Source organism: Mugil cephalus, chromosome 7 (assembly GCF_022458985.1).
Source record: "Mugil cephalus isolate CIBA_MC_2020 chromosome 7, CIBA_Mcephalus_1.1, whole genome shotgun sequence".
In the NCBI taxonomy this organism is placed as follows: domain Eukaryota; kingdom Metazoa; phylum Chordata; class Actinopteri; order Mugiliformes; family Mugilidae; genus Mugil; species Mugil cephalus.
The window spans coordinates 20,416,431-20,441,232 of record NC_061776.1 but is presented as its reverse complement, the minus strand read 5'-3'; the positions used below and the strand labels follow the sequence as shown (position 1 = coordinate 20,441,232).

At 42.9% G+C, this 24,802-nt stretch overlaps 1 protein-coding gene across 2 annotated transcripts; it reads left to right on the top strand.

The window, feature by feature from the left end:
- Positions 1–1,685: 1,685 nt before the first annotated feature.
- Positions 1,686–24,725, top strand: pkn2a (protein kinase N2a). 2 transcript variants are annotated; one of them, XM_047588988.1, is made up of 23 exons: positions 1,686–2,082; positions 8,534–8,698; positions 9,045–9,180; positions 12,502–12,656; positions 15,331–15,460; positions 15,551–15,696; positions 15,928–16,141; positions 16,511–16,696; positions 16,908–17,017; positions 17,141–17,284; positions 17,666–17,741; positions 17,951–18,107; positions 18,208–18,334; positions 19,771–19,907; positions 20,232–20,307; positions 20,538–20,629; positions 20,907–21,083; positions 21,357–21,419; positions 21,511–21,587; positions 22,194–22,336; positions 22,446–22,553; positions 22,668–22,748; positions 22,833–24,725. In XM_047588988.1, the coding sequence occupies exons 1-23, from the start codon at positions 2,062–2,064 to the stop codon at positions 23,034–23,036; spliced, it is 2,925 nt and encodes a 974-aa protein (XP_047444944.1). In that variant the 5' UTR covers positions 1,686–2,061; the 3' UTR covers positions 23,037–24,725. The 2 variants fall into 2 exon arrangements, with proteins under 2 accessions (XP_047444944.1, XP_047444943.1); XM_047588987.1 differs by lacking the exon at positions 1,686–2,082 and adding an exon at positions 6,658–7,038.
- The last annotated feature ends 77 nt before the right edge of the window (positions 24,726–24,802 follow it).

The window sequence follows — 24,802 nt, the reverse complement described above, 5'->3', positions numbered from 1 at the left end:
GTTTGAAGGAAAAAAAACACCATGAACAGTCATCATATGTCTTTAAAACACTGGCTCATACTTGCCCCTTTTTATAAACCAAACAATTACCCTTGATAAAGATCAGCGGCCTCTCGATGAGAACCTGTGAGTAAAGGTGTTGCTGGGAGCCTTTCTATATCTATACGTGAAGGACGGAGACACAGTCACGTTCCGTCTGAAGGACCTGTCCTCTGCAGATGTTACCATGGAGACAGAAGGAAAGAGCAGACATGGGCTTTGAACACATAACTCATAAGTCTGCCCAACGGGGCATGTGTCATTTTTTATTGAGGAGACAATTGTGAGTTTATGGCTGAAAAAAAACAGTGGTAGTTGTCGTCCACACCAATAAATGTTTGAGACACTGCGCCATAAGCACAGAGAGAGCCCAGACTCTGAGACATATGGCGTGTGATGACTGTGTCCCTGTGGGTTATGTAATGCGGCAGTAAGTCTCCTCACTGAGGTGTGACATGTCATGCACTGGCCAAAGTGAGAAGAGTTAAGTGTTTGTCCTGTGGTCTCCTTCGTTGAAGCTCCTCCTGACTTAGTCTTACTCTGTTTCTTTGGAGCTCTGGTCTATACATTAGCGCAGCCATCCTTTAGATTTGAATTATATTATCTAGTATTGTTTGACCAGTGTTATGAGGTTCTTGTACTTTACTGAAATGTTTCTGCTTATCCTGCTTTATATTTCGACTCCACAACATCTATTCTACAATCGTAAAACATGTCATAACCTTATAAAATATGATCTAACGATGCACAGTTGCGATTGAACATTAACGGCCAGGGCCACTGACATTATCATAAATGCATTTAGCTAATAATGATGTGTGCTATCAGCCTAAAATCATGTAGTTCTGATCTTTGTTAAGCTGAGGAACTTAACCCTGATAATGTTGGGCTTCCAGACCGGTCTGCAGCAGCACTGTGTGAATTTACCAGGCAGGCTTAACGAAAACTTGTGCAATATGGAAAGAGAGGGCTCGACCCACGTTTGGGGCTCAAATCTGGGTACCCCCCTCTACTTTCCTGCTTAGATTTCGACTAGTCACTTTCAAATGTGACTCTTACAAGTACTTCATTGAAGTGGGATCCTAAAATAAAGAGATTATTTACTCTAGCTTTAGAATGCTGTTTACGTAGCCTTGTGTTTACATAGCCCCTGCAATAATAATAATAACAATAATAAAAACAATCTAATAATATCACAGACTCAGTCAGGCAGTTGTGAATACACTTACTCAACTACTGTACTGAGCGTAGCTTTATGGCACTTTGCAAAACACACATCCAACTTGTAATATGTAAACCACTACAGATTGAGGTTCATGTGCTTTGCATAATATCAATGAATGAAAAACTGCAATAACGTGGCCCTTGTGTTTTTATCAAGTAAAATGTGTTGATGGAATGTGTGCATTATTATTCACCCAATGTATGCAAGACTTTTTAAGTTGATTTGGCCTGTTTTTAGCCTCAGTCTGAGCAGCCCGGCCTGGCTGTGTTTACTCCTGGAGGGAGGGTTTCAGGTTGTTTCAGCATGAGGTGAGTCCGGCCCCTGTGAAGTTTAGGATCACGTGTGTGTTGACTGTCCGGGCAGAGAGCAGCCAGCCCATCCCGGCCCATCCCATCCCAAGAGCAGCAGCAGCAGCAACAGCAGCTCCTCTGGGCGGACTCTTCCACTCTAACCACCGCCTCTTTCTCCAACTGCACTGGGACAGATTTATGCTTCAGCTTTTTCTTTTTTCTTTTTTTTTTTTTTTTTTTTTTTTAAATTTATGAGCACCAGTCCACCCTCCGGGCCTCCGCTAGGACGGTGCGACCGCGCAAAAGGAGCGTGAAGACGAGATGGGAAGACCCCTGTGCCCGAGATGACCCGCGGTTTGGGCAAAATAGTCTTTTTGTCGCCAGAGAGGGAAACTTGAAACAAGTCTTGTTGTTGGAGTCCACCGCCACCACCACTACCACCGCCGCCGCCGCCACCACCACCCCTCCTCTCTCCCCGTAGGATTTGATTCAAAGGCGAAAACCAAGATGGCCGCCGATTCCGTGCAGGTAGGAAAAGTTGACAACTGTTGCGAAAAGTGCGCAAACTTTCTCCAGAGGTTCAGTTAGAAGTCAGCAAAGGGGTTTGTTTCATTAAAGTCGGGTCTCTGTGAGTTAGTAGTGTTGTTTTAAAGTCCAGGGCCTCTGCTGGGACTCAAAGGGCTGTCTGGGAATTATCCATGGATCGAGGCCTGGGAAACAATTATCCAACTTATCCTGATAAAATATCCAAGTTTCAACCCGGCGGTTTTATGCGGAAGCTGTTGTGTTTGTTAAAGTATCCGCCGTCGTCGTACAAACTTTTAACTTTTGCATTGCCTGCGTTTAAGTCAGATAAAAGTTGTTGAACGTTAACTCTCAGGTTTGTAGCCTTTAACGTTACGTGAAGTTAACATGTGTTTCTTGGAGGAAATAAACAGCCACCGTCGTGTGTTCAGACTTTATTAGTGTGAATAAAATGACAAATTACGACATATTTGCGAGGCGAAAACGTCAACTTGTTTGCTTGACGTAAAGTTTTTCAAGCTCGTTGCAGACTAGACGAACTTGTACACTCACTGTAACTCAGTTGCAGCACTTTTTTGTGTGTGTTTGTCAAGAATGTGCAGTTTAAAATAAACCTGGTAGTCATGTCTCATTGTGGACAGCCATGACTCATTAGATAAGGTGGTTTCACTTGATTGACGTCAGGCCCTCAAACCCATCTTCATGACATGAAGTGATAGTGCGAGTGATCCGCGTAACAAATTATTAACACATCACGTTTTGTACATTGTTTTAAAGCCTCCAGGATTCACGTTAAACCAGAGAACAGCCCGATCCCTCGCCCTCTATTACTCGTTTTATATGGGAATGGTGGGGGAGTTCTGGTTACAGCAGATAAGACTTGCGAAAAGTAATAGTTCAAATGTTTCTTAGCAGTAGTTCATTCCCAGAACTGACTGACGCTGAGGAAAAGAGCGGTGCTGATGGTCTGCTGTCCTGATCTAAACGGGAAAATTTACTAAGCACAGATGGCTGCACAAAATACCAATGTCATGTCATGTGTGTGGATGACTCATCTTGACAGTATCACCTGCGGTAGTTGGACTGGCACCGTAGGTGGGAATTTTGCAAATCCAAAAGTTTTTCTTGGAATCGTGCATTAGGGCAATGTAACTTGCACAATGTGCACTTAATAACCTTAATTACTTACAAAACACCACATCAGATATGTGCTGCAGAGGAGGAACAGAGAGACGAGCTGCATGGAATAAGAAACCGCTTAAAATGCAGTTGACAACCCAAAAATTGAGATAAAAAAAAAACAGGCTTTTCAAAAGGTGCATATAGAGTAAAATACTCGTACTATGCTATGAGCTATGCAGTGTCACTGGTCTATGCGATTCCTACGAGTGTGAGATAGTGCGTTATCATAGATTCCAAGGTGAGTAATATTTTTTCACTTGCTCTGATTCTCATGTCTCAGTTCATTTAAGTTTATTAATTCATTAATAATACAAGACAAAGAATTGTCATAAGGACAGAGATCCACAGGTTTTATTATCTGGTGGAGCATTTAAGGACTAATCTTATTTTAAGTGATTGTCCCTAAATAAGCTCACTGAATGTGTTCTGAATTAGGGGTGGGTACTGACAAGGACTTCACGATACGATGCACAATGCTTGAGTCACGATACGATGCAATATTATGATTTTGCAATATTCTACGTAGTTCACCTAGAACTTTTAAGTGCAGCTTATGTGTATGCATAGGACGATAGTGATAATTCATTGGACAAACTGAGTCAAAAAACAAAATGAATCCAAATAATCCCTTTCCAATTTATTGCATTTGTAGAGAAAAAGTGGTGGTAGAAGTGCGGAAGTTGTTCATGATCGGCCCAAAACATTACTTTTTCTTTTAAAATTGTTTCTAAATCGATATTGTATCGGAAGAGTATCACGATATATTGCCGTATCGATATTTTTTCCCGCCCCTATCTGAATATGAAAATCAAACCTTATATTTCGCATTGTCAGAACAAGCTTTGGTGAAATCTGACACAATATTTGCAGTGTTATGATTGTAGGTTGATGGTGACAGAATCAACACCCAGGGCTAAATGTTTTTAATAGCATTAAAAAAATCTCAAAAGGACTTTTAATTAGTCGGGGTATGTGTGTCTTTAATATTAAAGGATGGATGTAGTTCATGTTTATCGCGGACCAGCCCAGCAAGCGAAAACCTTAACATCTACCACAGAGGACTGAACCATTGAACCAGACTAAGTCAACAGGTGCTGCAGAGTAGTTCGCCACTTGTTCTCTTCTGTGACATTGTAGTGTCAGATCTGCGGTCACTCGCTCTCAGAGCAGCTCACGAATGACCTTTAACAGCAACTTGAAATGCAAGACACAGGCTACAGTGGACTTAGCATGGGACATGTTTGAGGCTAGTGTGAAGGTTGCACATACAGGATGTATGTGTATTAGCTTGTGTTGCTATTTCTGGCCACGGCAGAGCACCAGGCTGTGGTCAGCGCTCTGCAGCCAGCTGTGGGGTAAGATAGGCCGGGTGTCAGGTTGTAGGCTGAGATAGGCCTCGCATTGAAATGGCAGGGGCTTGGCTTTTTAAGCGAGAGGGCCTGGATAGTGGCCTCAACTTTTCCATTGTCCTATTGTCTCAATGGAGCTCTTGTTGTTGGACTTGGAGCTTTCAGGCTTAAAGAGCAACTTAACCTGATTATACTTGAGATTCAGGCCTAATGTTTGCTTTTACCTCACAGTTTCCTTTCATGTTTCAGACACCAAAAGGGCTCTTTAACACGGTCAACATTAGGTGGTAACCTGTTATTATGTTTTATTAAATGTAAGTCCTTAATGGTTGCCAGCAGGTCAGTGACGGCTATTCATTTAGTTTATTTTGTTTTATAGGGCTCTTTATTTACTCTTTATTTTATCCATCTGATAAAGTAAACAGTTTGCTTCTTGTTTTTTTAATACTTGTTTGCAGTCTTTAAGTTGTTGTGAGTCCTGAACACTTCACAGAGCAACTGGCAGAGTCACAATGGCAGGAGAAGTTTCCTCCATTCATTATAAACTGTGTGCATTGTAGGTATGAGTGGAAACATTTGCTTACAGTTCCTGCTTCGCTCGTCTTTGAACCTAATAAGTCTCGAGTTCCCGGTATGGCGTCATACCCCTGACTATGCAATACGTTCACGCAGCGAGAAAAAGGAGCGCAGGTAAAAGAGGAACTCAAGGAAGTATTTCAGTGACAGAGAAACAAGAGGTGAAGCTTATCCTGCAAACGAGCGCCTGTTCTCGTTCTCACAATGTACTTTATTTTCAGTTTGATCTCAAATTGAAATGCAGGCCTTGCGGGGCTCCTAGCTGATTAATTTCCACCTTATCTGATTGGCCTTTCATGGATTTCCTTGCATTGTTGTACAGAAAATAGGCCCTTTTGGGTGTCCTCGCGCTGTCCTCATGCCGCATTGAGCAAACACAGCCACAGCGCAAACAAGTTTTTCATGGGATGGAGCTGAAGAAGAGACCCGTGCACACGCACTCCCCACCTCTTGAATCGTGACCTCCATTTTACCTATGAGTCATCAAGGAGCCTCTGGACCGGAATATGTCCAAACTGAAGTTTCCTCTGAAGTGAGCACCTATAGAAGAAAGTGGCTGTGTTTCACAAGGGCTGGGGGAGGGAATGACTGCGCCCGTGGAAATCCCTTATCTTTCCGAAACTGATGTGTTTTCCCACCGTTAATCTATCAATCAGAGGTTGAGTACGAGATTTCAGCATTTTATTCAGGTAACTGTTTTGTTAATCGCTTAAATCCTGATGCTTATTGTGTCGTGCAATCAATTGACTTTGTAAGATTATTGCTCTTGTCGTGTGAAATAAAGGTTCTTTCCTTGTGGAGGCACTTTGTTTGAGGTGAGGTCAGCATTAGGGTTCAGTGAAACCCAACATTTTTTTGCAATGGGAACAATCATATATTGGCTTTTTTTTTTAAACGTCATTATTATTCTTTATTGATAGTTTTTTGTTAAAGCACAAGTCAACGTTACAATCAGTCGTGAGCTTGCAAATATTGGGATTTTTATTGACATATCTTTCTTTATAAATGTGAAAAGTTAATTTTATGTTTTACTTGCAGGCTCTAAATGAACAAGGCCAAGAAATATATTCCATTTAATGGTCGGAGCTGAAAACTGCATATACAGTTTCGATAAAACAACCAGCAGTGTATGAATCACTGACAGAGGATAATCTGTCCAAATACTGTCCAACACTTGTGACTGTTGGGGGGGGGAATATTGGGCCGTGTTTGACGATAATAGTTGCTTGTGTTTTACAGTGACAGCCTTCCAGGATAACTCATGATGTGCTCTTGTTTACTCTTGGTATTATTAGTAGATTGAAAACAGCATCAGACCTAACCGCTACCTACGCCGACACACGGACCTCATTCTTTCCTGCGTTGTAACCGTCTTACACTTAGGGCGTCGCTTCAGACGCGCAAGTCTCTTTCCGGGGGGTAAGGCGACAGCGGACAGCCAGCGTTGTGTTTTTAACTTGGGTTAATTTTAGACACAGTCCTCCCGCTGGAGTGAGATTAGGTCCCATTCTGGGCTGCGCTGACCTCACAGAGTGAGAAGCTAAGAGGGATTTGGCTGTTGCTGCTCAGACGGTTTATCTTCCCTGTTGATGTCAATGGTCTGTGTGAGAAAGGGAGAGCTGCAGAGAATCAGATACTAGTAGAGTTAATGAATGTGGCTTTGGAAAGAGCCTCTCTCGACCATGGCGTAGCCTAACCTTTGAGACGGGCATACCAGTACTCCTACTGCTGCTAGACAACAGAACTTCACTGGAGTTCATGTAGCAACATTTTAGCTGGACAGCAGAACATGCGTGGACTGGTTTGCTCCACTGATCTAGAGATGGAGTTGGCTGAAACCGATGAAGTTGTGGTAAGACTGAACGATTGGTAAAGCTTAGACGTTTGGTGTTGTTCCCTTTATCCATCATTAGCATCCTCTCCTTGCCAGTTGTAGAAACTGTACCCCTCTGATTGATTAAGTGTATCTGTCTACTTTATTTTATATTAAAGTCACAATGAGTTTAATGTGACAGGCAGATTTTGTGATAGTTACTGGGATAAGTTAATTTCTACATATTTAAAGCCATTTGGCAACGAGGTTTGGTTTACAAATTTAGATTCGGTGCCTTTACCTGGAGTGACACATTTTCTAACAATGGATAGAAGTGAACTAATAGAACTAATAGAAATGATTATTGCCACAGTGAGTTCAGGTTATATATATTTGGGTTACTGGAAGACTCTTGAGTAATGTTAAGGCTGAAATAAAATGTTATTTCATAGTTGTAATAATAAAGGATTGCCTTATCCCATTATAAAATATATTTTCAACCTAAACCATGTGGTGAAAAAGAGTAAACTGATTGGTCCCGGACATATCCTCGGATCAACCAGTGGAACGTCACTGTGTCTTCATGTTGACCTTTTAAAGCTGAAGCATTCAGGAAGTGACTTCTAATCCCTCTCCAGTTAAGGTGATGCCTTTAAGGATGCAGGTCACTGTCGACTGACAGGAGCCGTGTAAACAACACAGAAAGGCTCAAGTTCAAAACAACCCACTGTGTTGGACTGAGGCCAAACTAGTGGTTGGGCGTCCAGGGCTGGATCTATGAACCTTGTGTTTGGTTTTTAGATATTTTCAGTGTTGGTCAGTCATTTTTACTTCAAATGCATTCAAATGAAACATGTAGACAGATATAATTACAATTAATTATTGTTCACTTGGTGACATGGGAAGCCAGCCCATAGTGTTCACTACACACAAAGTTTTTGTGGGAGTAGCTGGTTGTGAGTCTCTCCGTTGGGTGATCATACTCTGATAAATATCTGCAGGGTCAGTGACTTCACCGCAGTGCCATGGAGTTGACTTTGTTGACAACAGAATGGGTCTGATTGGTTGTAGGACTATCTAATGCCAGAGGTACTTTCTTTCTCTGTGTCTGTTTAAACACGTCCCATAATGAATCCCCAATTGTGTGTTGTGAGCTTATCGGTGACAAAGATTTCCTTCCAACTTCACCTGTGACTACAAGAAAGGCTGTGGCAGCAGGAATGAAACTGTCTGTAGCTCCTCCTTCGATTGGTCCTCATAACAAAAGCAAAATGCGTTATGAAGCATTAGCTTGTTTTAACGCTGCCTTTCGTTCCCTCCTGGACTGTTTTGTATCTCCTTAAACCGTTGGTTTGCCAGCGCGCATACTTAAATTGTTGAGCAAGTCACTGACCTCTGTCTGTCCTGCCCTCCTTTTTGTACCATCCCCCCTTTCCTCTTTCCTCTCCTCCTCCTCTCTCGCTGACCTCTGAATTACTTTCTACATCTTTCCCTCATCTCCCCTTTTGCCTCCTCCTCTCGTGTCGTCCTCTAGGGGGACGCCAGGGGCCAGTTGGTGGCGGAGCGCCTCGGCCTGGGACACAACCTGGACCTGTCCGACACCATGGTCCAACAGAAGCTGGATGAGATCAAGGAGCAGATCCGCCGCGAGATCCGTAAAGAGCTAAAGATCAAAGAAGGAGCAGAGAACCTGCGAAAGGTAACATCACTAACTATGGTTTACAGTCTTAATATTTAGTTAGGTTTTTATTCTGTGGTTGGGTTTCTTATCAGAGAACAGTCAGAAATGATTTTAAGACGGTAGCGCAGGTCAGCATTTAAGAACACAAGATGTCAGTGACATATTTTAGCTTATCTGGGAAATACCTGTATCTTTCAAAGTAAAGTTTCCAGCTAACAAAGACGTGACGTCTCGTCCAGATTATTAGGTGACGTCACGCAGATTTTATCAGAGGCCGAGTACATACGACTGACAAACTCACATTGGAGTTTCCCTTAACACCGTGTTTGTCAAATATCCTCAAGTGCCCTCTCTCACTCCTCAGGTCACCACAGACAAGAAGAGCCTGGCTTATGTTGACAACATGCTGAAAAAATCTAACAAGAAGGTTGAGGAGCTTCACCAGGAGCTACAAGAGCTCAACGCCCACATTGTGGTCAAAGACCCTGAGGAGCTGCTAGGTAACTCCACAAAGACTTCAGTAATGATTAACAACGCAGGAACGCCAACATAAGCTAATGCTATGCTATAGCAGACATGCTGTAGTTGTGTGTCTGTATTGGGAGAGGGTGGTGACGGGTTGGTCACATGATGACGTTAGATGTTAAAAATAGTCAGTTAATTGATAAGGTGATAGATTAAATGTCTTTTTAAGCACCTAGATAATTGTTGTTAAAATAAATCCTTATGTTTTCAAGTGTATCATTGGTTTGAGACGAGAAGACACAGGAAACAGAATCTTATCTCCACACATGTCATCATGTTTACACCTGTAGTATAACCTCCATCACTGAAGGAGGCTTCTTCTTCTTCTTCTTGTTTTGGGAATTTTAAACGTGATTCATTCTCAGCTTTAAAGGTAAACAAGTCACACGACACCAGCCCGTCCTCCGGTTACTCCCGTCTCTGTTGCGCCGTCTTATTGATTTATTGTAAATGTGAAGTATCACTAAGTAAATTGTTTCGGCAGCATTGTGTCAGAGCAGCACCTATGCAAACACACAGAGAGCACATTGAGTGTTTGGAGGTGACTCACTCTCCAGAGGCTGACATTGTTGCACTCCGCATTCCAGCGACAGCTACAACGCGCTGTCGATTGTTCCTCCGTGAGGCTGCTGAAAGCCCGCTCCTGTGCATTTGTCGACAACAATGGAATTCGGAGAGTAAACCACAACAGCTGTGTGTATATTCAGTATGGTTTTGTTACAGTAGTTGACTTATAGGATGGTTGTTGGTGGCCAGCGTCTCAGTGAATTCAGGAAGAGAGGGAATGGTATTTGTCTGCCAGTTGCCATCACATTTCCTCGCTTGGGTTGATGTTAGGAAGTAGATGATGAGGGATGTTTGTGTGTGTACTGGAGGAGGGAAGGGAGGCTGTCGTGGTAAATGGTTATCTTAAGTGGAAACAAATTTAGCCTGACTCTGCGACCTTCTATCTGGTGAACAAGGGCTTTCTTTTTGAGTGACGCAACACCGGTGGAATGTCGCTGGCCATTGCAAAATGATGGAGGGGGACTGAACGCTGCTGAGCTCCTCAGACATGAGACAACTTCTTGAAATATGTTTGGCTCCCGAATCCGCGAGAGACGCCGCTTGTTTCCTGAATTAGTAGGAAGGAGTTGCTGTGAGCAGCCAGAATGTGTTTTTGTTCCAGGAGAAGGTTGAGGGAGCTCTGGTTATTCTCCACCACTCAGCCCGAGGCCAGAAATGGACCGACTCGCTCTCAGACGCTGTCTGGGACCAGCGGCCCCGAAGCGGGGTCACCGGGCAGGTCCTTCGATCGCATCTGATCTCATTCATAAAGAGTCCGGTCCCAATCGCCGTTTCTTCCATTCATCATCATTTCACAACCGCTCGCACCAGCTGTGTGTCCAGGTCTCCCAGTCATGATGTCATTGTTTAGAGAGTATTGTTAGCGCTGCGTTCCTGTTGGACACAGATGGGGTTAATCTGAGGGAGGGTTCCCCTTGTCAGTTGTCCAGCATGACATCAGCCCTGCAGCTATTCAGTAGCTCAGTGTCTTGTCCTACTGCCCAGCGTGGGCTGAACCACACTGAGGACAGGGTGGGGGTCCTTGAATTCTTGGCTCGATTTGATCTCAGACAAACCGCACCCCCTCGCAGAGAGTGAAGCCCCGAACATAAGCTACATGACATATGGACCACGTCTACATGTGTGTTTTTGTGGGCCTTTTAACACTAACAAGTTTCCTTTTGATTTAACACAACCTTCATTCATATAACGCAGCACACTTGCTGAACTAAGTTGTCAGTTTTGCCCCAAGCTCCCGGTGAGTTCCCATCGTGCTCCTCAGGCTTTTCTTCAGACATGTGCCCCCTCTGGTTTTCTGGTCTAGTCCCGCCCCTCTCAGCGTGAGTATCTCTGCGTAGGAAAGGGCAGCCCCGGGGAAGGCCAGCATCCTCCTCTCCTGCCCATTAATAGAAACCCCAGCAGTGACGCTCTCTAAGCTTATTAAGGTTCATTAGATGAATCATTTAGACTCTCAGTTCAAAGAGTCACATGCTTCCTTATTTCCCATATCCCACAGGTGTTCAAAGGAGTCATTAAACAATGTTTTGATGAGACATCCAGGCTGAATGAATCACAGACCCTCCTGCTGGTTATTGTTTTTTGGGTCTGGGAGGGGCGCGGAGCACAACTGATTTTCTTTACCGCTCCTTATTTAGGGTAACACAAGTCAAGCTCACTTTGGATAAACCCAAGACACCTTCAGTGAAGATCTCCACCTGTTTGTTACATGTCATAGGACTTGTCTTTTGTCTTTGGACTTAAAATAAAAAATATATTATAACTGAGCTAACAGATTTCCATTCATAGCAATGGGCTGTTATTTTGTATGAATATTATTCTCTATGGGATCTTTCTAAAAGAAGTTCCTTTATGACATTAACTCTGAAACTGAACTGACGAGTCAAGTTGGGAGACGTTGGGCGGGTTTTTTTTTTCTTCTTTTTTTGACACACTCACCTGTGTGTGAATGTTGTGCTCTGTGTTGTGTGCTCATTCTAGGGAGTGATTTTCTCAGCACCTTTCGTGTCCAGACATGACAAAACGACACAACCAAACAGTGATCTTATTTCTCAGTGCTGCGGTCCACCTTCGTGGGTAGAAGGCGGTTGTTCTTCATTTTCACTTTGTGTATCACTCTGTGCATTTTTGTGTTAAGTGTATTAGTGAATGTATTTCAAATGCCTACAAATAAATGAGCCTAATGGTGCTGGGATTGTCTAGCAGCTTGTGGGATCTGAACACAACATCATTTTGGGTTTTTAAAAAAATTCAAAGGTTTGTGTTTCCTCCTCATTAACGTATACAGTGATGCCGTGCTCTGCATGTTTGCACTTGTGCTGTCGTTTGTCTTTATTGCGTTGCCTAAAAGAGAAATGACTACAGGGTTGAACAGAGCGCACTGCTGAGAGTCGCTAATGAAAGGCTACATTTGTGTTACTTTTACTAATTTATTATTATTATAGTTCTAGTCACACAAACTAACAAACCGCATTAAATTATGAACAGCAGACTTTTCTGGGAACATGATGCGTCGACTGAAGTCGCTACCTGAAGCGTTTTTGTGGGAAAAGTTAGGCGTCGTTTTGCAGAGCCGCGAATCTGTGTAGCAACGTTTAAAAATGGCTCGCCGCCAAAAATCAGAGCTTGTTTTTGCATATTTGTGACAAACCTCAATAAGAACACCTTGTCTTTGTCGCCAGATAGCTCTAACCACACTCTAACCTGTCTTTGTTTTTGTTGTCGTTACCCAGAATGCCCTCTGACCCCCGATACTCCTAACAGCGAAGCGAGAATGTGCACCAGCAGCAGCCGCCTGGCAGCCCTGAAACGGCAGAACGACATCGAGCTCAAGGTCAAACAAGGAGCAGAGAACATGATTCAGATGTACTCCAACGGGCCCTCCAAGGTAGGCACGGAAAATGGGGAGGGTTCACCTGACATTCAGGTTTTAGCTCCTTTCCTGTCAAACTGCCAAGCGTGTTCAAATCACACACAACAGTTATATTTTATGAAACGGATACAGTTTCACACAGCTGGATGTTTCTTCTGTTGTTCTGAACATTATTCCTAAAAATAATATTATACTCGCCAAAGAGAGTGCTGAGATCTTGGAAGAAACAAGCTGGTGATACTGTAAAATGTCTCCCCAACAATAAAGATACTGTGCATTGATTTAGAGCCGTGGTTAACGGTCACGGTGTCTGCTCAGAGCCGAGCGACAGCTGGACGGGCTTAGTTTCAACCCCATTTCCATTTGACAGACAAATTGCTTATGGTGCCTGAAACAGTGACTCAGTGGGGCAAACAGGCATAAAAACAACATACACACATATTCTGTAGGGTTCTTTCTTTTCCAACGCACAAGAGCTTTAAAAAGAGAGACATGACTAAACAAAACTAAAATAGGCTCTCTCTGTTTCTTGCTGCTTTTGGATCATCAGCCTTGAGAAAGAGAGATAACGTTATTGTACCTGAGCTGATTCCATTTAAGCAGGTTTTCCTCAGCTTCATTCATCAAGCAGTTGAATCACTGGTTTGATCAAAGGGAGCACAGCCTCACTTCTCAAACCGACCTGATCCTGGTCCAACGCTGACCTTACATAGTTGTCATATTCACTGCTTTGCAGTGAGAGACCATCTCTGACGAAATAAAGTGGTACATAAAATAATCAGGTTAAATCTTTTTCACCTATTACTGTAATTTAGAAATAACTAGTAATCAAAGTCAACCTTAAGTGAACTTTTCAACCCTCTCAGCTGTAACGTTGACTCACTATTAGATTTACATGAAAATGCCTCATATGAGCCTATGGTCTCAGGTCCTGCACCACAATGCTCTTTCACATCAATTTACATAATTCACCAACATTTAAAATCCTTCATTCATCGTCCTGCAAACCTTAGTTAAAATATCATATGAACAAATGATCAGACTTGCTAGTTGGTCTTAACATAAAGCCATGAAACTGCATCGGGCTGCCCCGTTCCTCGTCTGAACTCCAGCCTGTAACCTGGCACCGTCACTGCAGGGGAGGGGGAACATAAGAAGGTGCTGACACATGCTGCGTGTCATGCCCGATGTTGTTTGTTCACAAAGCTCCTACGGTCCCCGTCTAATGCTCAGAATGACGGAAAACTATAATTTAGTCGGGAGGTGAGCGTAAGTCCCCAGGTCTGGTAATAACAGCTGGAGCCCTGTGAGCCTCTCATGTTCAACTTGTGCTGGCCAGTAGTAATTGAAACCACTTTGTAGTTTGTGGTATAGTGCAGTGTAGGGTTTCAGTAGTATTATCTCTACTCTGCTAGTCTGCATTTTATGTCCGGTGTAATTTAATGTGGCATAGATTGATTACGTTCTTCCTCTAAAATCCTTTCAAAGGGACAGTTCAACATTTTGAGGATCAGGCTTGTTCACTTTCTTGACCAGAGTTGGGAAGATTGACACCACTCTCAAGTCCACACTCTAAATGCAAATCAAGTCAGTGTCACCCAGCTGGAAACAGAGCAACAGCTGTGGCTATGTTTAAAGGTAGTAATACCTGCCTGCCAGCGCCAGTGTGAATGTCAACAATGAACTCTTTTATGTAACGTATTCCAAAAATAAATGTGCACATGAATAAATAGATTGTTTTATTGATATATAATCATGTACTTCAAAAATATAGTCTCATTAAAGTAGTCTGGGTCAGGCTACATCCCAGAATCAACTGCTCGCATGCTTTTAAAAATGCAGTGTGATGTGGAGCATTGCTGAAATGAGCCGTTTTATAAAGCTTTCTAGACGTGATACTTTATATTTGTCTTTAATTGGTGTCCACAGTTGGCCGAGTCTTCTGAGAGGCCGTTCTCAATTGTGTGTTCAATAGAATGTTTCAAAACAAGTGGTACTTGCAGGGCCTTATTGTGTAACTGTGCTGCAGTAAAGGCGACTGAAATTTGTCACCTGACACCCGCTGTCTGTCTGTCTGGGTGGGTGGGGGGGTCCACGGTGTTTTGTAAGCGAGTTCCCCCGGTTCAATAGACAGAGGCACCTTCCAGTTGGAAATAGTCCTGTCATGATGTCAGAGAGGAAATGCCTGTTGGACGGAGGTTTTTTCCTGCACGCGTCGCTATCAACGACCACGATTTAAACTTGACAGGAATTCGGGGTGGAGTTTGCTTACTTCACTGTGTGTGTGTGTGTGTGTGTGTGTGTGTGTGTGTGTGTGTGTGTGTGTGTGTGTGTGTGTGTGTGTGTGTGTGTGTGTGTGTGTGTGTGTGTGTGTGTGTGTGTGTGTGTGTGTGTTAGCACGTATTAGAGGTTCAGCAAAAACAGCACACAATGAGATTCCACCTTCCTTTTTTATGTGAATAACATTTTCCATAAGGTCACTTGTTTTTAGCTCCAATTAAGGGCATGAACTTGTGAGCGTTACATACAACAACAAAACACAATGAGTGACGAGGGACGGCATGCGCCGAGAGTCGCGTGTGAAGTCCTGGTGGCCAGATTTCATAGACACAACACTGTTTTAACATTAAGTATGTCTAGAGATACCGTGCTTTAGATAAGCAGGGGTTGTTTTTGATTTGGTTCACAGGATCGTAAGTTATTAGCGACGGCCCAGCAGATGCTTCAAGACAGCAAGACGAAGATCGAGTTCATCAGGATGCAGATCCTCAAGGCCAGCCAGGCCACCGAGCTGAGCTTCGAGAGCAACGATATGATGGGTGAGCCTTTGCTTTCGTTTCATCAGTAAGCACAAACTTACACAACAGATTTGTATCAAAATAAAGAATGACGTCCGTCCTGTCCTCTAGACAAGTCCATCATCAGCCCGTTAGACCTACGGGTGGAGGAGCTGTGTCACCACGCCAAGATAGAGTCCGCGGTGGCCGAGGGAGCCAAGAACGTCATGAAGCTCTTAGGCTCGGGAAAAGTCACAGAAAAGAGAGCACATTCAGAGGTAGACTCATGAGTCTGTGTGTGTGTCGGTGGTTGTATGTGTGTAAACCCCTCATTTTCAGCAGTGATTTGATACAAGACAAAACAAGAGTCCCATCACTGCCAATGGAGTCTCATAGACTGGGAATGTAATCGATCCCTGCACTGCTGCTGTGCTCTCCCAAAGTGAAATAGGCCATGTTATCGCCGTCTAATGTCCTCCCACCTTTGTTTCCTTGATTCCCGTCTCCAGGCCCAGGCCCGTTTTAATGAGTCCAGTCAAAAGCTCGACCTCTTGCGATATTCTTTGGAGCAGCGCCTCAGCGAGTTGCCTAAAAACCATCCTCGCAGCAGCATTATCGCAGAAGAGTTGTCCCTGCTGTCCTCACCGGTCCTCAGTCCCAGATCCAGCATCATCTCCACACAGAACCAGTACAGCACCGTGACCAAGCCTGCAGCACTCACAGGTAACATGATGTTCTTATGCTGCTGAAATACTATTTATGAGCTCAAGGTGGTTATTTATTTTTATGAAAGAAGCAACTTGGTCAAAGATTGATATCAACTTCCTGTTTCACCCATTTGGATTAAATTTAATTAAAATAATACTTATTTACAAAAAAGATTAACTTAGTAGCTAGTAATTTAGCAAGTAGGATGGTACATTTGTGGCCTAAAAATATTCCTGAATGAAACTTAAAACACAGATTAGACTAACTCATCGTACCCTGACGTGTATTTATCTACATATATCAGTTGATATATGTAAAACTGTCTGGGAACAACCAGGACACGTTGTGAACCAGAGGTGTTTGCTGTTCTTCCTTTACCTCCAGGCACGTTAGATGTCAGGCTCATGGGCTGTCAGGATCTTCTGGAAAACGTCCCAGGTCGTTCCAAAGCCGCCTCTGTCCCTCTGCCTGGTTGGAGCCCCAGCGAGACACGCTCGTCCTTCATCAGTCGAGCAAATCGAAACCGCAGCGTGAGCTCAAGGAACCTGACGAAAAGCGAGGAGGTCTCCAGTAAGTACACCTGACCCTCGTACACTGTTTGAATAAGTAATAAGAATACTTAGAAGAAGACTTATTGATTTTGTGCAAATTAACACACAGAACTTATGTCGACGTCAGCCCCACTTTTAAACACATCAGTCAAAGAAACAGCCTTATTTTAATACCGGCTGGATTATGGTGACAGCCAGGATGTTGTTAATAGCTCAGAGCTTTTCCTCAGATGAGATCAGTGCAGTGTTGAAGTTGGACAACACAGTAGTTGGACAGACGAGCTGGAGGCCGGTCAGCAACCAGGCGTGGGACCAGAAGTTTACATTGGAACTGGACCGGGTAAGGACACACATCTCTGCCTTCGAATTGCACGTGTGCTTGTTGACTCAGTGTTGCTTTTATGCAACACGGCCGGTGAGTTTCTCTCATGTTTGTTGCCGGTGTGTAAATGTCGCCGTGTAGTCTCGCGAGCTGGAGATCTCCGTGTACTGGCGGGACTGGCGTTCGCTCTGTGCCGTCAAGTTCCTGCGGCTGGAGGACTTCCTGGACAACCAGCGTCATGGAATGTGTCTGTACCTGGAGCCACAGGGGATGTTGTTTGCTGAGGTAAACTCTCACCAACTACCTCCTCAAAAGGGCGCTGAGCATTTTGCTGATCATAAAGATTTCTTAATATTAGTCATGTAATAATAAATGGTAAAATAATAACTAAAGTAAAGAACATTGACAGGTCACATTTGAACAACATGCAGCTCATTATGCACTCGGTTTTATGATAAGAAAGTTATTATTGTTCTTGACCTGATTTAGACAGAAAATGTGTATCTATACAATCATGTAACGTTACTTTGATCCCTGTATCAGATCAGTTTTTGTGGTGTGATTGCAGTGCATCTTATTATGTTTGTACAAACACACACAGACCTGTTTGGATGACTCATAAATGCACACATTTATCTCTTATCTCTCTTTTATTCTCCTTCTTAGGTAACATTTTTCAACCCTGTCATTGAGAGACGACCAAAGTTGCAAAGACAAAAGAAGATTTTCTCAAAACAACAAGGTGACTAATTGTTGTCTTTAATCTTTTTAAACTCTGTTGAATGGTGTGTCCAGTCATATTAACATCCAACTCTGTTGCTAGGCGGCTAAAAGCAGTTATTTTATTTCTATTACTCGTGTACATGCAGAATTCTTTCTTTCTCCCGTTTCCCATCGTTTTTGCTTTTCAAAATCTTCATTTTGCGTCTCTTTTGCTTTTCTCCATATCAGGTAAGACTTTCCTGCGAGCCCCTCAGATGAACATTAACATCGCTACCTGGGGCCGTCTGGTAAGAAGAGCCATACCGACCGTCAGCACCAACTCCTTCAGCCCGCAGGCAGCGGAGACTGGGCCCAGCAGCCTACCGGGTTCCCCCACACCCAACAGGTACACACACACACACACACAAGAGATATTAAAAGGACACAAAAAGTTTCATAGTGTTATTATCCAGAGCACTGAGCTGTCTGTCCTCGTCCACACACAGTGACCCTCTAGTGACCAAGTTGGACTTTGACAAAGAGCCGACACCAGGACCCAAACACTACCCAGCACCTGATGACATCAGAGAACCACTGGTGCAGCATAAGATCCCAGACAAGGAGGAAGTACAGGTATAGTAGTGTTCCAGGAATTACAGATAGCGTTGTCAATGACGATACTATGAGCTGATGTAAACACAGATGTAGGAGCAACACGGCCACATGCTCTTTATCTAAAGGGCCACTGGGTAGAGTTTAGGACAATCTGTTAGCACAAACAGGATCAGGATTCATGATTATGTTTCTATTAGTGTAAAATCACCCAGGAATATATTTGTTTGTAGAATGAACCGTTCGTATCTACAGTGGGAGCAGCTTATTTTGAACAAAACAAAACATTTTTTCTATAGTCGACCAAAACAGACCAACGGACGCTACCTAGAGGGCAGCGGGCGTCTTGGAGTCACGCTTGAGAAGGAGGGTTACTCTTTGGATTACTATGAGCTTACTGGCACTTGTCACTAAATCCTGCACCCTGGCTCTTTAAAACAATGTGTCACTCCTGTAAAGATAAAACAAGTGCTTTCTTGTGAATCAGTAACATCCAGCCAAGCAAGAAAAGCCAGTTTTGACACACGAGAAATTAACAGGGCAAAAAAGTTTGTACCAGAAAAATCACATGGTTGTTATTATTTTTAAATCACTCATCTAATAAAATAAAAATAGTCACACTTTAACTGAAAGACTTCAAATAGCACTTCTGCATGTGTTCATGTCATCAGGGCTAAACTCTCATAGTTTAATAAATTGATTGATTTGAGTATGTTACATGTTACAGTTTTTGATCACAGAAAAAAACATGTTTTAAATGCATCCAAGTTGAATAAACAGACTTCAGCCGGGACTCAGATCTCAGTCAGTGGACCAGAGGGGCCTGACTTCCTGTTTTAGGAGGTGCTTAAATGTTTTTCCAAGTTACCCATGAAACAAATTACAGCTCCAAAGGTTGCAGAAATGAGGAGAACATGAAGGCAAACCTGCACAAAGCTACTAGACGTGACCCACTGCCGTCTACCATCTCCTTTATTCTGAGTTAAAATCAAGTTAATCGTAGCCAGACTCCACCGTGTCACCGAGAGACCTTTGCTGACACTGAACTGCCACCAAGGTTGCTCTGTGTGGAGCTTTTAAAGTTCTTTGTTTTGTAATCATGGTTTTGTATTTACCATGGACTTGAAACTGCCTGTCCTGAGCCAAAGAGGACAAAGATGGCTCTGAAATAATGAGTCAACAGGACAAAAAGCAGTAGTTCTGAACTAAAATAAAATACTGACTGCACATGAAAAATATGACTCCTTCAACCGTTTATTTGCTTCTGGTCCAACTGTGCTGTAGTATTATAATTCAAATAAACAATTTAAGTTCCAAGGCAGAGAAACGAAGAAGAAAATAAAATTGAAAAACGCTGTCAAAGACTCAACAGCTGTGGCTGTAACTTAACTATTAGTCCCCCTTTGAATTTTTAATAAGCCGACATTTAAGTGTTGAAGTTTCTGTCGTCTGTGCAGGATGCGCTCGCCTCATTCGACTTCCTCAACAAGAGAAACAGCAAGGTGCTGATTCCCGACATGGATGGAGTGGTGGAGCAGGAGATCCAGCATCCAGACCTGGAGCTCACCGCCATCCAGAAAGACACAGACATAAGGTGGGACGGCCGTGTGCTCGCTGTGCTGAGGCCACTTACAAGGCTTTGAGGAAGTTTCACATTCAAGTTAAACAAAAGACAAGTCGGATATTTTGTTTAATTTTACTTTCTCCCCAAGTTAATTTTGTTTCAACACACCGAGCTTTGTAAATAACAACTAGCCACCATTTTAGTTGTTGTTGTTCAGTTGTTGACATCTTTCCCTGTCTGTTGTTGACCCTCCTGTTGTGACATGCTGCCGGTGAGGCCGTCAACGGTTCCCTGGCTCAAACACCGCCCCCTGGTGTCGACTCGCTGACACTGAACACACTGATCTCTTTGCAGGGTAGAAGAACAGTTTCACTTCAGCCTCCAAGACTTCAAATGTGTGGCGGTGCTCGGACGTGGTCACTTCGGAAAAGTACGTTTCATTAGACTCACGAGGCTGCATCGAACGATTAATTGTTGCATTTAATAGCTCGTGTCTGATAGATTGATTTAAACGCTTTTAGAAGCTGAAAGTTTCTGGCAGGTTTGCTAGAAGTAGGATTTGGTCAGAAACAGTTGATTTTTGTTGTTGTGTCAACTTATTAATTGATTTTGCTACTTACAAAGGTTTTTTTCTAAAATGCTTTTCTCATCTGCCCCCAGGTGCTGTTAGCAAAATATAAAAGCACAGGAGAGATGTTTGCCATCAAAGCTCTGAAGAAAGGAGACATTGTGGCTCGGGATGAAGTTGACAGGTAAACATTTAAAGTGGTTTCTAAGATTAAGGTCTGATTCAATTCATTTAGAGACATTTCTATATCAAAACACTAACTTTCTGTTGGTTACGAAACAGATCATCTCAAAACTAATGTTGCTGGTTCCAGAGATTTGTGATATTTCCACAGTATTTTATTAATCAATATCAGACCCCTCAAATCCATTGATAAAACCCCGTTGTACAGAAAAAACAGGATCAGTTCTTGTATTGACCCTCTCCTCTCCTCTCCTCTCCTCTCCTCTCCTCTCCACCAGTCTGATGTGCGAGAAGAGGATTTTTGAAACTGTCAACAGCGTCCGCCACCCGTTCCTGGTCAACCTGTTTGCGTGTTTCCAGACGCAGGAGCACGTTTGTTTTGTGATGGAGTACGCGGCGGGAGGCGACCTGATGATGCACATCCACGCGGATGTTTTCTCTGAGCCCAGGGCCGTGTGAGTGACCGCAGCTTTACCCCCGTGGTCGTCAATGAGTTTATCAGTGGGACCATGTAAAATGTTCACGAGTGGCTCAAGAGAGTTTCTTTTCATATTGTTGCACAGATGAATTAAAGCTTCCTCCTCTTCTTTCATTCTCACTTAATCTCACTTCTGACATAAACTGCTCTTTAATCATCATTTACTACTTATTGATGAGTGTGGTTCTCTTCCTGTGTTGTTTGCTCTCCAATAAAACACAATCTCCTTTTTTTTTTTTCATCCTTGCAGATTTTATGCAGCTTGCGTTGTGTTGGGATTACAGTTTTTACATGAACATAAGATTGTGTACAGGTAAAGTCTGAGAAGTGAAACGGATATAATCCTCCTTTGAAGCGTCAGTGTTCACCAAAATAAACTTGTTTGTGTTTTTTGTAACTTGCAGAGATTTGAAGCTGGATAACCTGCTCCTGGATACAGAGGGATACGTAAAGATTGCTGACTTTGGGCTTTGCAAAGAAGGTAAAGGATGAAAATCAAATTGTCTTTAACTTTCTTAAAAGCTTGAAGGATTGAAACATGCTGTGGACTCTTTGTTTGCATATTGCACCACCACCACTACCAGGCAAGGGTTTGTCCAGACTTTTAATTGGTATTTTAAATACATATATGTACCCTCTAATTAACCTTTAAAGTAGAGATCGACCGATTTATATCGGCCGGCCAGTATATCGATACGATATTTCTGTATCGGTGTCGGCTGATACGCAGGTGCGTACACCAATACATATATTTTTATTTTTTTCTATTTCTCTGACCTTAGAATTTTTTGAGCTCAATAAATGTTTATGTTTTTGGTTAAGTTGAGACTTGTAACATTTGTTACTATTGTGTCATTGTTACCATGTAAATGGAGGGAGAAAAAGCAGTATCGGCTCCAAATATCGACTCAGAAAAATCGGCTGCATGTATCGGGCAATACTGATGCAAAAAAAAAAATAACAAATCCATGTTTCTACTTAAAACTAACAATTGTGAACTGGAAGGTCCTCTGAATCTCAACCAAACAAGCGTTAGAGGATGATTAGTTTTGCTTTCTTTGTGTAACGGCCTCTGCGTTTCTTTCAGGAATGGGTTTCAGGGACCGCACCAGCACGTTTTGTGGCACGCCGGAGTTTTTAGCTCCCGAGGTTTTAACCGAGACGTCGTACACTCGCGCTGTGGACTGGTGGGGGCTGGGTGTCCTCATCTTTGAGATGCTGGTTGGAGAGGTGAGGTCATCACTGTGTAGTTGTTGTCAGCGAATGTTCATGTGTTGCACGGTTTGACTCATACAAGCTCAACTTTTCTCACATCGCTTTCTTTTTCATTTCTCTCCAGTCGCCCTTCCCAGGTGACGATGAGGAGGAGGTGTTTGACAGCATTGTCAACGATGAAGTCCGCTACCCACGGTTCCTCTCCACAGAGGCCATCTCCATCATGAGGAGGGTACGTAGACAGAATGAATAACTCTAAACTCGAAGCCTTTTCAAAACACTTAAATGCTTCAATTCATGGACAGTGTGAGTTACTCTTTTCTTCTTTTCATCCGTTTGTTCTCAGCTTTTAAGGAGAAGCCCAGAAAGACGTCTGGGAGCAGGAGAAAAGGACGCAGAGGAGGTTAAGAAACATCTATTCTTCAGGGTAAGAGACTTAAAAGACAATCGGCACTAATAACGAATCGTTTAAAAACCGATGGCTCACGTTACGCTCCCTGTCTCCGGGCAGAACATGGATTGGAGCGGACTGCTGGCCAAGAAGGTGAAGCCGCCGTTCGTCCCGACGATCCAGGGCGCCAACGACGTCAGCAACTTCGACGACGAATTTACCTCAGAGGCTCCGATCTTAACCCCACCCAGAGAACCTCGAGTGCTGAGCTCCGGGGAGCAGAACATGTTCTCTGACTTCGATTACATCGCTGACTGGTGTTAGCTTCACCCGAACCCCCCTCCAAACACACACCCACACAACACACACTGTGAACCAAGAGACGGAGCGAAGACTGTAGCTCAGATCGTTTTTTTTTTTTTTAAACTGCCCAAAATGTTGAGGAGGAGCAGAACGAGCGCGGCTCCCCGAGCCTTCGGGCAAAACTCTGTGCCATTGAGAAGAAAGTCCAGACGCCTCCTGAGGAACCCCACTTTCCTTTTTAATCCACATGAAGAATTTTTTTTTTTTTTTTTTAAAGAAAAAAATAAAACTGAAATTGTGTTGGAGAGTGAAGGAGGGTCGTGCTCCTGTAAAGACTCTCATCATCGTCGTCATCGTGTCCGTTGTCTGACCACTGAGAATGTTTTTCATATGAACTCTGAGAAGACGGCAACGTCACAATCATGTTATTCAGTGTCGCTGTCTTCAGTTTTTTTTTTTTTTTTTGATCTGTACAGATTATATTCAGTCGTATATTTTATTGTGTTTCGGTTTCTTTCAAGCCCTCGCCACAGCTCACGTTTCTCTCACTGTTGAGTCCTGCAACCATCACATCTGAAACTGATGTTAGTCACTGAATGGTCAGCTATAGCAAATACTCTTGACTACTACTGCTGCTTCTAGACTTGAAAACCCAGTGAGTCTTCACACTACCCTTCCTTTCGGGTCCTCGTCTGCGTCCCACCTCAACACGTGTTCCTGTTTCTTTGTTCACCTGAAGTTTCAGTGTCTGTGTGTGAGACCTCAGATTTTAACACTAAACGGCAGAACATCAAATACTACACGCCACCGAAGCAGCTGAACGAATTAGCAGGTATTTGGAAAGGAGTTAAGTGTGGGGGGAGAAAAAAAAAGCCTTTTGGCCAAAAAAATATTACAAAACATGGACTGTGTTGTGTGTGCCGCCCTCTAGTGGCAGGTTGGTTTAGTGTCGATGTTCAGCTGAACTTACTTTTTCTGTTGGCTCTGTTCAGGTGGATTATTTTTTCCATTCCTTTCTGAACTGGTTGTGTTGAACCTGACTTTTTTTTTGTTGTTGTTACCTCAGTGAAAGTAGAAACACTAAAGTGACTCGCACAGTTACAGCTACCAAAACCAAATTTGTCCTGTCCTTCTTGAAGCAGCAGAGGATCTTTAAAGGTTTAAAAAAAAAAAATGGACTGAAAGCAAATCCAGCGACAAATTAAGCAAACATGGGTTGTGCATAAAAGTGTTTTTTTTTTTTTATTATTATTATTTCGATGTGGAGGGACACACTATTTTAGGTCTTTGTCAAATTGAATTGCTTCCCACATTGTTGTGACTCCCCGTTTGTAGCTGGTGCATTGATCAGTTTGCATGTCCCACATGAACTAACTCAGATGTCGCAGACCTGTCGAGATGAATCACTACAGGGGAGGGCAGGGTATATTATATATACATACTGTATGTACACAATTAAGCTGAAAGCACTAATTTTATCAATAGTTTTTAATTATGTACGTTTCTTAATGATGAAAATAGATTGTACAAAGTTTTTTTTTTTTTATTCCTTGCTTGTGCATGTTGTTGCCAGAACATATGGCACTTTATGGATGGTACACCAATTACTCAACCCTCACAGCTGTTCATCCCGGTGTAAAAAATAACAAAACAAAGGCATTTTTGCAGTCATTGTTTGTTGAATGCACAAATTAAACATTTGTAATAGTGGCTTTGCTTTTATTACTCCTGGTAGTTATTTATTTTTTTTATTTTATTTCATTAAGACTCGGGTGTTGATGGGAACC

Bases quoted from the DNA above. Each gene is read 5' to 3' on its own strand.
- pkn2a (XM_047588987.1), top strand. From the start codon at position 6,976: ATGCGTGGACTGGTTTGCTCCACTGATCTAGAGATGGAGTTGGCTGAA. The intron at 17,285-17,665 runs GTAAACTCTCAC...TCTCCTTCTTAG, and splicing joins AGGGGATGTTGTTTGCTGAG to GTAACATTTTTCAACCCTGT. The intron at 21,588-22,193 runs GTAAAGGATGAA...CGTTTCTTTCAG, and splicing joins CTTTGGGCTTTGCAAAGAAG to GAATGGGTTTCAGGGACCGC.